The sequence below is a fragment of the Lynx rufus genome, unplaced genomic scaffold, assembly GCF_022079265.1.
Source record: "Lynx rufus isolate CCGP_SWC_20201006 ecotype Redwood Valley unplaced genomic scaffold, mLynRuf1.p SCAF_9, whole genome shotgun sequence".
NCBI lineage: Eukaryota > Metazoa > Chordata > Mammalia > Carnivora > Felidae > Lynx > Lynx rufus.
The window spans coordinates 32,964,846-32,980,449 of record NW_025814897.1 but is presented as its reverse complement, the minus strand read 5'-3'; the positions used below and the strand labels follow the sequence as shown (position 1 = coordinate 32,980,449).

The window sequence follows — 15,604 nt, the reverse complement described above, 5'->3', positions numbered from 1 at the left end:
CCTGTATACTTTTTGTTTTCATTTCTATTAATTGCAAAACAACTTGTCAAAGTCAGGTTTAATGAGAGAGGTTAAATGACTTGCTCAATCTCATTCATTTAGTAAAAATGACAGAGAAGGGGCATAGGCCTGGGTCAGTTCTTCCACAGTATCCATCATGAAATATATCACTGTAATGGATAATTTAGAAGTTACAGGTTGATATGCCATGAAAGCCACTGTTTTAGCAGAAAACAACATATTTGCATATAATTTGTGTAACATTTTAATGTTAAATGTAAAAAATTAGAGCACTGCCTAATTAAAAAGTGCAATGTTTTTAATAAAAACAAAAAATTAGCCACATAACAACTGATACTGGAGGTATAATTGATCCAAATTCAAATGGCTTCTCAAACCTTTTTAAGGGAACTATTTTTAACTCAATAATCTATTTCAGCAATCTTAAAGTATTTTCTGATATATGACCTGTCTTATTATGATTAATTTCATTTTAGAGTGAGTAGAAAGAACATGACCTGCAAAACGAAGATAAAGGTTATGATGACTGCATAGGAATGGAAGTAAAGGAAGATTTAGAAACTAGATATCTTCCATTTGGTGATGTTATGTTCTTTTTCAAAAACTTTATTTTTTAAAGTTTAGCCTGAAATTTTAAATCCAGTATTTTGACATCTACACTGTGAATCAGTATCAACATCAAGAACATCAAACATTATTAGGAGGTTGCAAAACAACAATAACCACAACAGCAAAATCCAACCCTTTTGGCCACCACATTTTCACCCCATAGTTGAATGAAATTTTAAAAATTTAAATTATATTAGAAATTAAATATGTGTAGGTAGAAAAGGATTTGTGTCATCCAAATACTGTTTTAAAGTAACAAGAATCAGATAAAATGATCACATCATCAACTGTTCTCTGAGTCTTACTTGAATGTGAAAGGCTAATGACATTTCTTTTTTTTTTTTTTTGGGTACGTCTACATTTTCTTATTTATCAATGTAATACATTCTGAGAGGTACTATTCCCAGTGGCAGATTGCCTTTATTGTGTTGGGGAAAATTTTTAAATGTATTTATTGGGATGACATTTGTGGAGGGAAAACATATTGAAACCTTTTCAACAAATGTACATTCAGATTTAATGCAAATGAATTACTGACACAAATTAAGGGGTTATTTGAAATTTATTTTAGGTTTTATTTTTTTAATTTTATTTTTTGAGAGAGAGAGAGAGAGAGAGGTGGAGGGGCAGAAGGAGAGAGAGAATCTTAAGCAGACTCCACACCTGATGCAGCATGGCCTAAGCTGAAATCAAGAGTCTGATGCTTAACTGAGCCACACAGGTGCTCCTGATATGTATTTTAAAGTTAATATCTTTAGCTGCATTATTTGTCTCAGTGAAGTTATACATAAATAATGCTTTGCACTTATCACATCCAAACTGTATTTTCATTTGTGTACTCAACAAATATTTGAGTGCCTACTATTTACCAGACACTGTGATTTATACCTACTGCTAGGCTTTAACTTTGTTGAGTTATAGTCTTCCTTCAGCTGTAAATTCCCATAATGCTTTTTAGCACATTTTCTTCTGTTAATAACAAGTACTCAATATTTGTTGAGTGAAATCAGAAATGAGAAAAAATTGTATATTGAGTTAGGGCTATATATTGAGTTTGCATTTGTGTAATCTTTCTTAGGAAAGGAAATAATACTCCACTCGTTCAGTTTTGAAATTTAAAACAGGGAGCATGAAGTGTTCATTTTTTTCCCCAAAGTGCAACTTTTTATTTCTGAATTATACAATTACAGCTGTTTTTCACCATATATTCTATATATCCTTAGTTTTCAGGTAAGGAGTAAAATATTTTACTATTAAAATTATATAAGAAATTAAAAAGTCTCTAACAACTTTCCATTTAAAAATAATCTCTTAGAAGCGAATTACGATGTACACTGTCAGAGGCTCGACTTTCAAGTTCATAATTATGGAAATCATTGAAAAGAACTGGTCCTTGGAATTTACTTCAATTATTTCATTGATAAGAACATATCAACCACCTTTATCTCAGGTAATAACTCCATTACTTTTCAGAAGCCAGTCTATTTCATGAAAAAATCTAATATCTCTTCTTACTCATGCCTAAACAAGATATCTATTTAGTCAATTTTTCAGACCAAGAAAAACAAGACTTCCATAGTTCACTCTAAATCTCAAAAATCCCAAACAATTACATCAGATAAATGAGGTCCAAAATTGAGACTTTTCAGGGAGTACTAACAGCCATTTTGCCTCAAAGGTGCCTCTGCTTTTAGAACTAAATTATGCAAACTTCCATAAAACTCTTTGTCACTGGATATTTGTGAGAGTCAGTCAGTGTTTTTAATAAATATAAAACATACTTATATTCTCCTAAGGTATAATCAGTATGAGGAGAGATCTCACAAAGTAGGAAGAAGTGGAAAATTTTTAGAGATGATGAGAAATGCTGAAATGTAGATAAGGAGTATGGGAAGAGAAAGCCATAAAATCATGAATATGGACATATAATGATGTAACAAAAGAATGATACAGATCATGGTGATACCAAAAATGAAAACCTGCCATGCAACTCCCAGTCAAGAGACACTATTGCCCTATCTCAAACTGGCTCCCAGTCTTGTACTACAGTCAGAATTATAGAACACACTACTATAAATCAGATGTGCACAAAATACCTGGTAAACCTTAGGAGGAAGCAAACCACTACCTGGAAGATGCAGGGAAGAACATTACAAAATAATGCTTCGCTGACTCTTGAAAATTGAGATATGAATGTGACTAGTATCAAAGGGGGAAAATTCAGGCAGAAAAATTGATGGTAAAAAGATTTGTATGGCTGGAACATAAGATAAATATAAGATAGTAGAGGACGAAGACAGTAAAGTTATAGAAATTGATGTTTGAACATCATTTCAGAATAACTACTGTGTCACTGAATTAATAAGAGTAAAGCAATTAAAATAAAATCACTGAGGATGGAGCCCAGGCAAAGGTATTTTTAAAAAGCTCACTTTGAGACTGTAACATGAAGCTATAGTTGATAATCACTGTAATGGGTGACCGGAAGTCAATGAACATTTTAAAGTGAGGAAATGGCAAGATTAGATCCTTTTTAGGAAGTTAACTTTGGACTGAAGATAGCAAGAGTATGAGTTTGTGTGTATAAAGATTTTGAAAAACTGAATAGCTATAGTCTATGGTTATACATATGTATTCACAGAAAAAGACATGTAGTTAGACTTACCAAGGAAGAGACTGTTTTTATATTAATGCTAACACTATTTGGAATACTTGGTTTAAACTCTTACTGAATGTTATAACCAAATATTATAAAATTTGTATATTATTGACTATATTTGTCACATAGATGTAATGAACCCAAGCCAAGAGCCTTGGTTGGAGTTTATTTTAATCCCTACTTCAAATGTCTTATGTGAATTCACTATTTATAGACATGCCATAGCTAATTCTTTTTATAAATAGAGAATTAGCTGGTAAAAAACAGTTTTGAAAACACTGTCATGCCAATTTTTTTTCAGATGAAACCACTTTACCTCGTTTGGGGGATCACATTAGTATTCATTAAGAGATGTTATTGTCCCTTGGTAAACTGCAAAAATTTATCAGTTAAAGAGAATGGGTAGCCCAAAATGTATTAAGAAATCAGAGAGGTCAGTAAATGTTTTCTATATTGTTTTCAAAGTTACTTTTTCTTATTAACAACCATTAATTTGCATATGGTGATACATCTTATTTGTAAGATAATGTCCAATTTTTAAAATTTTAGAAAAATAATTTGGCCTACTAGTTACTCTGAGCTGTTAAAATACACACACATACACACACACACACACACACACATATACATATATATGTATATATATATACACACATATATATATAATAGAGATAAAAGAAACAGAAAATAAAGCAATGATTATTTTTATTGAATTTTATCAGTGGTATTAACTTAGTTCTTCCTGTTATTTTTTATATATTTATCTGTATTTACATATACAGATATATACATAGATCTTTAAAAAATAAATGGCTCTCCAGTGACTCATCTCATAAAAATACTCTTGTCCATATTCTAATGCAATATTTTTTAAGTTCATATAACAGTGTGAATTGTGTGTTTTCTAGTTATTATAATTGGTTGTATTATTTTAATCCAGTATCTAGTATTTCTTGAAATACCTATCTTAGAATTGGATCAGAGGCACTCAAAAATTTTCAACCTGTGATTTATCATTATGACTTTCTGAATGAAGAAAGAGAATATTTATTTTTTTCCTCTTCCTTTCCTCCCTCCCCTTCTTTTCTTTTTTGATTAAGAAGTGAATAAGAAGCTTTGACCAAAAGGAACATTTTGCAGGAAATATATTATACCAGTGGTAAGGGTGAGGAAATTGAAAATCAGTAAGGTTAAGTGACTTTCTACCTGCTCCAGATGGTAAGGAGTAGCATTAGGCCACAGACTCTTCAGACTTCCTATTTTGATTCACAAGCCTCATTAAAGGACAAGTCCCAAAAAAGGTTAGTAAAAAACTACAAAACCGCTAATACTGTTGTCATAATGATATGGCTTTCCTTTTCCTTAATAACTTCCTTAGAGTCTGTGTTTCCAATCTGGGAAACAGTCAGAGTCTATATATATGAGCTGTTTTTCCTAATATCAAACCCTCAATCTACTTCAGGGATTTTAAACTCTTTTTCTCTATACTTTTTGCACTAAAAACCCTTTAGAAAACCTGATAAAGGTTATAAATTTCCTCCTCACAAAAATGTATATATATGTTCATGTAGGCAAAATTTTGCATACCATTATTTAAAGGCTCATTTTTGTAAATATAATCAAGGAGACAAAAGGAGCTACCTAGAAGGAACATATACAATAACTTTTTATTTTTATGTGTAAGATTTTTGTCCTTTAAAGTAGAAGATTTGTTAGATGCAAAAGTTAAAAATCTTCACCTAAATGGTATGAAATACTATGAATATGATTAAGTTTATGTTAGCAATCACTTTTAGTACTTTTTCAATCTTGTAAACTCTTAAAGAATATATGGCTACACAAAACACTTTAAAAATTCTAGTTATGCTTTATAAAGAAAAACAATTAAAAGTTCACAATTCTCTCTGAAATTTACACAATATGATACGTTATAAATGTAAGGCTTTGAGAAGAACATTGTAAAAATCAAGACCTCACAATCCAGACTAAAAGAAAAATAGACATACCACAAAATTTAATTTTTAAAGATAAAAATGGAATTCACTTTTTATGAAAGAGCAGAGGTTTCACCATCCCTGCCAAGATCTTGGGTAACTGTGCAGCAATCACTTCAGACATCATTTCTGGAAATTCAACACTCAGTGCTCGGGACTGGATAAATGTATTCAAGCAGTACAGATGAAGCTGTTTGACAAGCTGTTGGTTTCACAAATGGATAAAAAACATGTAAAAAATAATACATTCATATTGGTTGGTTTCACAAATGGATAAAAAACATGTAGAAGAAAAATACATTCATATATTAATCAAACATGGCAACTTATTTTTCTAACAATATAAATACCTATCAAGATGTTTTCTTGATAAAATAACTCCCTTCACTCTCTACAGTAATATGAAAATATTACATACAGTGAAACATTCTGATAGTACAGAAAGATTTAAAGAAATGAAAGTCATTCATAATCCCACAGGATAAGTGATATGAACATTTTGGTGTCTTTCAAATTCTTTTTTCTCTTTATACATGTATACAAACATAGCCAGGTATATACACAATATACACAATGCATATATATTTCCAAAAATGCAATTATTTAATAAAGTCTATTTGTTAATGGACTGGATTTTTCACATAACAATATATTGACTCTGCCTCTGTCAATACAAGTAACCCAGCATAATTTATTTTAATCTAATTTAACTTTTGGCAAAGTAATTAATGTAAGTAATTTTAAAAGTCAGATAGAACCCAGCAGCAACAACAAAATCCAGCAGTTTCCTTATAGAATTCTTCCCATCCTTATTCTAGTTCCCAAGATGCAACCATTTTTAACTTCTTTAGCCCATGTCTCTAAATACTTATCTCTGTATTTCTAACAAATTTTGTTTTTAAAATGTGATGTTATTGATTTTCTATTATGGAAAATGAGACTTAGCTCCCTTATATGAGACACCCCTCCCAACTATGCACACTTTCTTTTCTCCTCATTCTCTGTATAGTTGTATCTCAGTTTTTGACCAAATCAATATCTAGCAATTATATTATAAATATTTGTATTGTTTCCTGCTGGATTAAATTTCCTTTATTATAGGACTTATTTTTATTTTGCTAGAGTTAATAACCTTGTGTTTCTGTTTTGCTTTGTTTCCTGTATATTTATCACAAAGCCACAGTCAAATTCTCTGACACAATTTGTAAAAACTCACCTCAGTATGTTCACACCTACTGGTAATCCCTCAGTTCCATCTTTTTTTCCCCAATACTAGTATTCCGAAACCCTGTGCATTACTGCTTCAAGCTAGGCTAATGATTGCTATGCTAAAATATCCCTTTGCATCTCTCCTGTATTTGATTTTCTACTTCACTGGCTTACCCCAGTGTTTGTTGTTAAAACATCCTGTAGATGTCCTTGAGAAAGGTTATATTTGAGATAAGTTCTCTGAGACCTTGCATGTCTGAAAATACCTTTATGATGCCATCATATTTGTTTGATGGCTGGCCTGGGTATAAAATTCTTTGAATATTTTCCTTTCCTTCAAAATTCCGAAGGCATTGTTTTCTGGGTTCTAATATTGCATTGAGAAGTACAACATCATTCTGAATCCTGATAATTTTTATGTGATTTGTTTCTTTTCTCATTGGTATATTTTAGGATATTCTCTTTATTTCTGGTATTCTAAAATTCTACATTAATGTGCCTTTGTTCAATTGTGCTGTGCTTTGTACACTGGGGCTTTACAGTCAGAAAATTAAGGTCTAGCAACTTTTATTCTATGATTTTTTATAAAATTTTCTCTGCTTGATTTTATTTATTCTTTTATAAATTCCTTTTAATTAAGAATGAACTCCCTGCAATTAATCCCCTAAATTTTCTCTCTCTTCTAATTTTTCATCTTTATCTTTTTTGTTATTTCTATTGAGTTTTCCTGATGTATATATGTCAGCCCTTCTATTAAAATTTAAATTTCTGCTCTTCTATATTAAATTATCCAAAAGTATTTTCTTGCTAAATGTTCCTTTTCAACTATTTTTTATTCTTGTTTCATGGATGCAATATCATACATTTCTAAATATCTTAATTCTTTTTGAATATCTTTTGTGTTCTCTGCTCTGGTGCCTTTTCCTTCATTACTTTCTCTCTGTTTATTTGCTTTCTGCCTTTCATTACAGAGGCTTTACCCATATAGCTAACAATCCTTAGCTATCTGTCCATATTCAGGAATAAGGTTTCAAATTTGACCTGATGAGTAGATTGTCAAATTGTCCACTAGCACTGTTATTAACTTATAATTCCATCCAAAATGATATAAGAGTCTTATTTTCCACACCTATACTTTTGCTTGTCTTGTATATTTAAATTTTCTAACATAAGGCAAAATTATTTTAGAATATGCTCGGGAAGGTGTATAATTCCTATAAATCATTAAATTACTCTCAAATTATACAAATACTAGTAAAAGGATATTTGGATGATCTATAGTGAAAATGAAAAAAAAGCACAACATAAATTCTGAGCAGTGTGATGTAAATACTGTTTTAAGATATAAGAACAAATATGACCTTGAAGAAACCATATAAAGTAAAATGTAGATTTAATATTTACAATATTACAGAAATTCAGAAAACAATCATTTATTTCCTAGGAGACAAAATACTTACATCATGCAAGTTATCAAGAAGTTTTGTAAGTTGGTAGAAACGCTGTGAGCTAGAGACAACTCCTTTTTGCCTCAGACCAATTGCCTTGATGAGCTCTCTAATGTAGCTTGATCTCATCTCTTCAAACTGGTTTTGACTTCTTAGCCCTTCCAAAGGAACTGTAAGAAGATAATTCCAAGTAATAGTTATGCTTAAAAAGATGAATTCTTTGGATAAACAACTTAAAATATGAACACCTTAAATAGGAGTGTTATTGATAGTTTTAGGACATATAAACATAATTGTCTTGAAGAATATGATAAAAAAAACTAAATAAATTAAAGGAAATTTTTAGCTTACTTATTTTAGAGCTGTATCAATGCTTATGCACTTAACTTAGCATTTGCTCATTCCACATCCTTGTCAGGAATGGTTTGATTTAGTTTACAATTACATGTATTCTGGGTCTTTTTTAAAGAAGAGGTATTGTAACAAATACTTGGATCACTCTGTAAAGTTTAAGTCTTATAAATCTGAAGCATTTCTCATTGAGATTATTCATGGATAATTTATTTTTTTTTGTAATTTTAACATTGCTTTATTAAATTTCCTAACTCCTTCCTGCTGATAGGAGAAAGCTATTGATACCACAATACTTCTCTTTGTGATACTCTATTTTTATTTATTTCTTTTAATTTCTATTTTTAATTCAAGTAGTTTTAGTAGATTGTCTTTTTCTTTTCCTTTTTTTTTCTTGGTATACAACAATACTATATTAAAAATATCCTCATTTCCCCCTTCCCAATAGTTGTAGCTCTTGTTTCTGCTTCATGATTCAGTGCATCGTTAGGACATCCAGAACAATATTAAAAAATGGTAACTATGGCAAATATTCCTATTTTGGTGCTTATTTTATTGGGAATGCCTCTTATTCCCATGGTGATGTTAACTGGTAATTCAGACATTTACCTCTGTAATCTTTAATTCTGATCACCAAATTTTAGGCACAGCTTCCTATTCTTATTGCTAGTTCCTCTACATTGTCAATTTACCAACAGCTTTTTTTCCTTAATATTTTAGTTCCTTCTGTTATCACTTATTTGAGATGCCCTGGTTGATATCTTCAGGAAATTATCATCAGAACTCCCAATTTTCTTGTTTTCTTTTTCTTTGGTTGTATTTATCTTACAAACAAATCTTCAAATTTAAGTGAAACAGCTGCCTTTTCTTGCAACTATATCTAGATTGCTGAAAGAAAAACCACATAATCTCTTAGATTACTATAACTCTATGTTAACTGGAATTTAACTAAACACTTAAAAAATAATTTTTCTTCTGATTCTTGAAGTACTATTTTCCTGTTGGGCACTCAAGAATGGAAACTAGTAACCCAGAGCCTTCACTCTATCCATCTAAGTATTTAGAACTGGCACTTGAACCAATTATTCTCTTTAAGAGAAAATCAGGCCTAATCCCAGCTAGCCTCACATACTTTTAGTATCAACCCCTAACAAGTTCTGGGGATATGATAATCTAATCGTTACGCTCTCATCCTATGCTTCTGAGATAGTCTCAATTTTTTTCTCCTCCCCTACTCATTTTCCTACATTTCAGATCTATGTTGAACCAGCTCTCATAAATATTTCTCTTTGCTTTGAGCTCCTTACCTTAATTCATTGTTTCCTTAATTTATTACATCCAGTAATATATGATTGGAGAATTTTCTCTCAGATTCTTGTTGATTCCACAAGTGACTTTTAGGATTTCTTGCAAATATCATAGTGGCAAAATGGGAGAGGGTGAGTCATGGGCAGTTAGCCAGGTGCTATTTTAGATAAGAACACTTTTTTAAAAAAAAGCAAGGATCTTTATTTTTGATTTAGCTAACTTAAAAATACCATAATCATTGGAAAACATTTAGAAAGTACAGAAAATACATATAAAATTACAATTCACCAGATCCTACAATCCGCTATTTTAGGATATTTCCTAACATTATATTGAGAACATTTACTTACATCTCTTAGAATTCTTTAAAAATGAATGTTTTAATTCTCACATATAATTTGACCTCACAAAATTGTAGGAGTACAATTTATTTAATTGTCTTATCATTTGATATTTGAGATATTTTACCAAATGATGTTTACGATAAATTTAATTTTTTTTATTTTTTAAAAGGATATATCCTTAGACATGGAATTATTACAGTAAAAGATATTAACTTTCTTAACACTCATAATATACATTGCTAAACTTCTTAGTATTTAACTGTGACTAGTTTTGAGTATCTTAATTTTAGGTAATCTTTGCTTTTTACATATAAAAATAAAATCTCATTTTCATTTCTTAAATTATTAGTAGGCTGAACAATATTCTTATGCATATTAGTAATTTTTAAAAACTTTTCTATTTTGTACTCATTTATCTATAGGGGCTTAAAATATATTTCAAATGTTTTTTGAAGTTTGTTGCTTAATTTTTAAATATTTTATATATTAGCACAGTTTTGCAACCTTATTAGGGCAAAGAATAGTGCCCAGGCAACCCAACATTTCTCATGCTCAAGAAGCAAATGTGTTTAACTCTTTCAGCTATTCTAACTTTTCCTTCCACAGATTTAAATAGCATCATTGTAGTGTTGACTCCCTTTTTCTTTTTTTTCCACAGAGTATAATTTTTATTGAGATATTATGCACATGCCATAAAATTCACCTTTCCAAAGAATACGGTTCAGTGGTTTTAGTATATTCACAGAGTTGTGCAACCATCACCATTATTTGGTTCCAGAACATTTATTATTACTTTTTAAATTTAAATCCAACTTAGTTAACATATAGTGTAATGATGATTTCAAAAACAGAATTTATTGATTCATCACTTTATATAACACCCAGTGCTCATCCCAACAAGTGTCCTCCTGAATGCCCCTTGCCATTTAGCCTATCCCCCTACCCCAAACCCCACCAGCAACCCTGTTTGTTTTCTGTATTTAAGAGTCTTTTATAATTTGCCTCCCTCGCTGTTTTTATATTATTTTTCCTTTCCTTCCTTTATGTTCATCTGTTTTATGTATTAAATTCCACATATTAGTGAAGTCATGTGATATTTGTCTTTCTCTGACTGACTTATTTCACTTATAATACACTCTAGTTCCATTCACATTGTTACAAATGGCAAGATTTCATTCTTTGTGAATGCCAAGTAATATTCCATTATATGTATATGTGTGTACACACACACACACACACACACCCACACACACACACAAGTACTACATCTTCTTTATCCATTGATGAGTCAATGAACATTTGGGTTCTTTCTATACTTTGGCTATTGTCCATAGAGCTGCTATAAACATTGGGGTGCATGCGCCCTTCAAAACAGCATTCCTGTATCCTTTGGATAAATACCTAGTAGTGCAATTGTTAGGTCATATTGTAGTTCTATTTTTAATTTTTCTGAGGAACCTACATACTGTTTTCCAGAGCAGCTGCACCAATTTGCATTCCCACCAGTAGTGTAAGCAGTGTAAGTCCTTTCTCCATATCTTTGCCAACACCTGTTGCTGCCTGAGTTGTTCATTTTAGCCATTCTGACAGGTGTGAGGTGCTATCTCATTGTGGTTTTGATTTGTATTTCCCTGATGATGATGATGTTGAGAATCTTTTCATGTGTCTGTTAGCCATTTTAATGTCTTCTTTGGAAAAGTGTCTATTCATGCCTTTTTCCCATTCTCTGGATTATTTTTTGGGGGGTGATGAGTTTGATACGTTCCTTTTAGATTTTGGATACTAACCCTTTATCTGATATGTCATTTGCAAATATATTCTCCCATTCTTTTGGTTGCCTTTTAGTTCTGTTGGTTGTTTCCTTTGCTGTGCAGAAGCTTTTTATCTTGATGAGGTCCTAACAGTTCATTTTTGCTTTTGTTTTCCTTGCTTCCAGAGACATGTCAAGTAAGAACTTGCTGTGGCTGAGGTCAAAGAGCTTGCTGCCTGTTTCCTCCTCTTAGAATTTGATAGCTTCCTGTGTTACATTTAGGTCTTTCATCCATTTTGAGTATTTTTGTGAATGGTGTAAGAAAGTGGTCTATGTTCATTCTTCTGCATGTTGCTGTACAATTTTCCCAACACAATTTGCTGAAGAGACTGTCTTTTTTCCATTTGATATTCTTTCCTGCTTTGTCACAGATTAGTTGGCCATATGTTTGTGGGTCCATTTCTGGGTTCTTTATTCTGTTCCATTGATCCATCTGTCTGGTTTTGTGCCAGTACCATATTGTCTTGATGATTACAGCTTTGTAATACATCTTGAAGTCCAGAATTGTGACAACTCCAGCTTTGTTTTTCTTTTTCTTGATTGCTTTAGCTATTTGGGGTCTTTTCTGGTTCCATACAAATTTTAGCATTGTTTTTCTAACTCTGTGAAGAATGCTGGTGTTATTTTCATGGGGATTGAATTGAATATGTAGATTGCTTTGTGTAGTATCGAGATTTTAACATTTGTTCTTCCAATTCATGAGCATGGAATGTTTTTCCATTTTTTTGTGTCTTCTTCAATTTCTTTCATAAGCTCTCTATAGTTTTCAGCATATAGATTTTTCACCTCTTTGGTTAGGTTTGTTCTTATGTATTTTATGGTTTTTGATGCAATTGTAAATGGGATCGATTTCTTGATTTCTTTTTCTGTTGCTTCAATATTGGTGTATAGGAATGAAACCAATTTCTGTTCATTGATTTTATATCCTGTGTCTTTGCTGAATTCATGGATCAGTTCTAGCCATTTTTTGGGGGGAGTCTTTTGAGTTTTCCACATAGAATACCATGTCATCTGCAAAAAGTGAAAGTTTGACTTCCTCCTTGCTGATTTGCATACATTTTATTTGTCTGATAGTTGAGGCTAGGACTTCCAACCCTATATTGACTAACAACGGTGAGAGTGGACATCCTTGTCATGTTCCTGACCTTAAGGAGAAAGCTTAAGGTTTTCCCCATTGAGGATGATAATAGCAGTGGTTCTTTCATATATGACTTTTATATCTTGAGGTATGATCCTTCTATCCCTACCTTCTTGAGGGTTTTTATCAAGAAAGGATGCTATATTTTGTAAAATGCTTTTTCTGCATCTATTGAGAGGATCGTGTGGTTCTTGTCCTTTCTTTTATTAATGTGATGTGTCACATTGATTGATTTGCAGATATTGAACCAGCCCTGCATCCAGGTATAAAACTCACTTGGTTGTGGTGAATAATTCTTTTAATATATTGTTGGATCTGGTTGTTGAGTATCTTGTTGAGAATCTCTGCATCCATGTTCATCAGGGAAACTGGTCTGTAGTTCTTCTTTTCAGTAGGGTCTCTGTCTGGTTTTGGAATCAAGGTAATGCTGGCCTTGTAGAATAGTTTGGAAGTTTTCCTTCCCTTTCTATTTTTTGGAATAGTTTCAAAAGAATAGGTGTGAACTCTTCTTTAAATGGTAGAATTCTCCTGGAAAGCCATCTAGCCATGGACTCTTGTTTTTTGGGAGATTTTTGATTATGGATTCAATTTCTTCTGTTCAAATTTTGTGTTTTTTCTTTTTTTAGTTTTAGAAGTGTATATGTTTCCAGGAATTTGTCCATTTCTTCCAGATTGCCCGTTTTACTGGCATATAATTGCTCATAACATTCTCTTATTATTGTATTTCTGCAGTGTTGGTTGTGATCTCTCCTCTTTTATTCATGATTTTATTTATTTGGATCCTTTCCTTTTTCTTTTTGATCAATCTGGCTGGTGGTTTATCAATTATGTAATTCTTTCAAAGAACCAACTCCTGATTTCATTGAACTGTTCTACTTGTTTTTTTTTTTAATTTGGTATCATTGATTTCTGCTCTAATCTTTATTATTTCTCATCATCTGCTGGTTGTGGGCTTTCTTTGCTATTGTTTTTCCAGCTCTTAGGGTGTAAGGTTAGGTTGTATATGTGAGACATTTCCTCCTTATTTAGGAAGGCCTGGATTGCTATATATTTTCCTCTTATGAGCACCTTTGCTGCATCTCAGAGGTTTTGGGCTGTCATGTTTTCATTTTCACTGGCTTCCATGTACTTTTTAATTTCTCTTTAATTTCTTGGTTAACCCATTCATTGTTTAGTAGGATGTTCTTTAATCTCCAAATATTCATGGTCTTTCCCAACTTTTTCGTGTGGTTGCTTTCAAGTTTCCTAGCATTGTGGTCTGAAACTATGCAATGTAAGATCTTGATCTTGTGTACATGTTGAGGGCTGATTTGTGTCCCAGTATGTGATCTATTCTGGAGAATGCCCCATGTGCACTTGAGAAGAATGTGTATTCTGCTGCTTTAGGATGAAATGTTCTGAATATATTTGTTAAGTCCATCTGGTCCAGTTTGTCATTCAAAACCATTGTTTGCTTCCTGATTTTCTACTCAGATGATCTGTCCATTGCTATAAGTGGGGTGTTGAAGTCTCCTGCTATTATGGTATTATCAAAGGTTTCTTTATGTTTGTAATTAACTGACATACATGTTTGCGTTCTTCCAGGTTGGGGCATAAATATTTAAAATTGTTAGCTCTTTTTGGTGGATAGACCCCTTAATTTTGATATAATGCCCTTCTTCATTTCACTACAGTTTTTATTTTAAAATCTAGTTTGTCTGATATAAGTATGGCTATACCAGCTTTCTTTTGGTGACCATTAGCATGATAGATGGCTCTCCACTCCCTTACTTTTTTTTAATCGGTAGGTGTCTTTAGGTCTAAAATTGGTCTCTTGTCAGCAGCATATAGATGGTTCTTGTTTTCTTATCCATTCTGATACCTTATGTCTTTTGATTGGTGCATTTAATTCATTGACATTTAGAGTGAGTACTGAAATATATGAATTTAGTGCCATTGTGTCATCTACAGAGTTGGAGTTTCTAGTGATTTTCTCTTGTCCTTTCTAGTTTTTGTTGCTTTTAGTATTTTTTGTTTTGTTTCATCTTTTATCCACTCAAAGAGTTCCCCTTAAAATTCTTGCAGGACTGGTTTAGTAGTCATGAACTCCTTTAGGTTTTGTTTGGGAAACTCTATGTCTCCTTCAATTTTGAATGACAGCCTTGCTAGATAAAGAATTTTTGGTTGCCTAATTTTCCAATTCAGCACGTTGACTATATTCTGCACTCCTTTCTGGACTGCCAGGTTTTTGTGGATAGGTCTGTCGCAAACCTCATCTATCTTTCCTTATAGGTTAAGGACTTTTTTCCCTTGCTGCTTTCATAATTCAGTCCTTGACTGTGTATTTAATGAATTTGACTATGATATGTTGTAGTGATGGTCAGTTTTTTTTAAATCTAATGTGAGTTCCCTATGCTTCTTGGATTTTGATGTCTGTGTCTTTTCCCAGATTAGGAAAGCTTTCTGCTATAATTTGCTCACATAAACCTTCTGACCCTTTTTCTCTATCTTCATCTTTGGGGACTACTGTAATTTGGATGTTATTCCTTCTTAATAAATCACTGAGTTCTCTAAGTCTTGTGTTGTGTTCTTTTGCTTTAGTTTCCCTCTTTTTTCTGCTTCATTATTCTCCATATTCTGTCTTCTATATTGCTAATTCACTGCTCTGCTTTGTCCATCCTTGCTGCTGTGGCATCCATTTGAGACTGCATCTAGGTTGTAGCATTTTTAAAAT

General features: G+C 32.0%; 1 protein-coding gene across 2 annotated transcripts in view; it reads right to left on the bottom strand.

The window, feature by feature from the left end:
• Positions 1 to 5,329: 5,329 nt before the first annotated feature.
• Positions 5,330 to 15,604, bottom strand: part of PGR (progesterone receptor) — a 120,247-nt gene continuing 109,972 nt past the window's right edge. For both annotated transcript variants that reach the window (XM_047071487.1, XM_047071488.1), the window contains 2 exons: positions 7,953 to 8,110; positions 5,330 to 5,485 (listed from right to left, as the gene is read on the bottom strand). In XM_047071487.1, coding sequence (XP_046927443.1) covers positions 5,330 to 5,485; positions 7,953 to 8,110 — 314 coding nt within the window. The remainder of the gene's footprint in view (positions 5,486 to 7,952; positions 8,111 to 15,604) is intronic.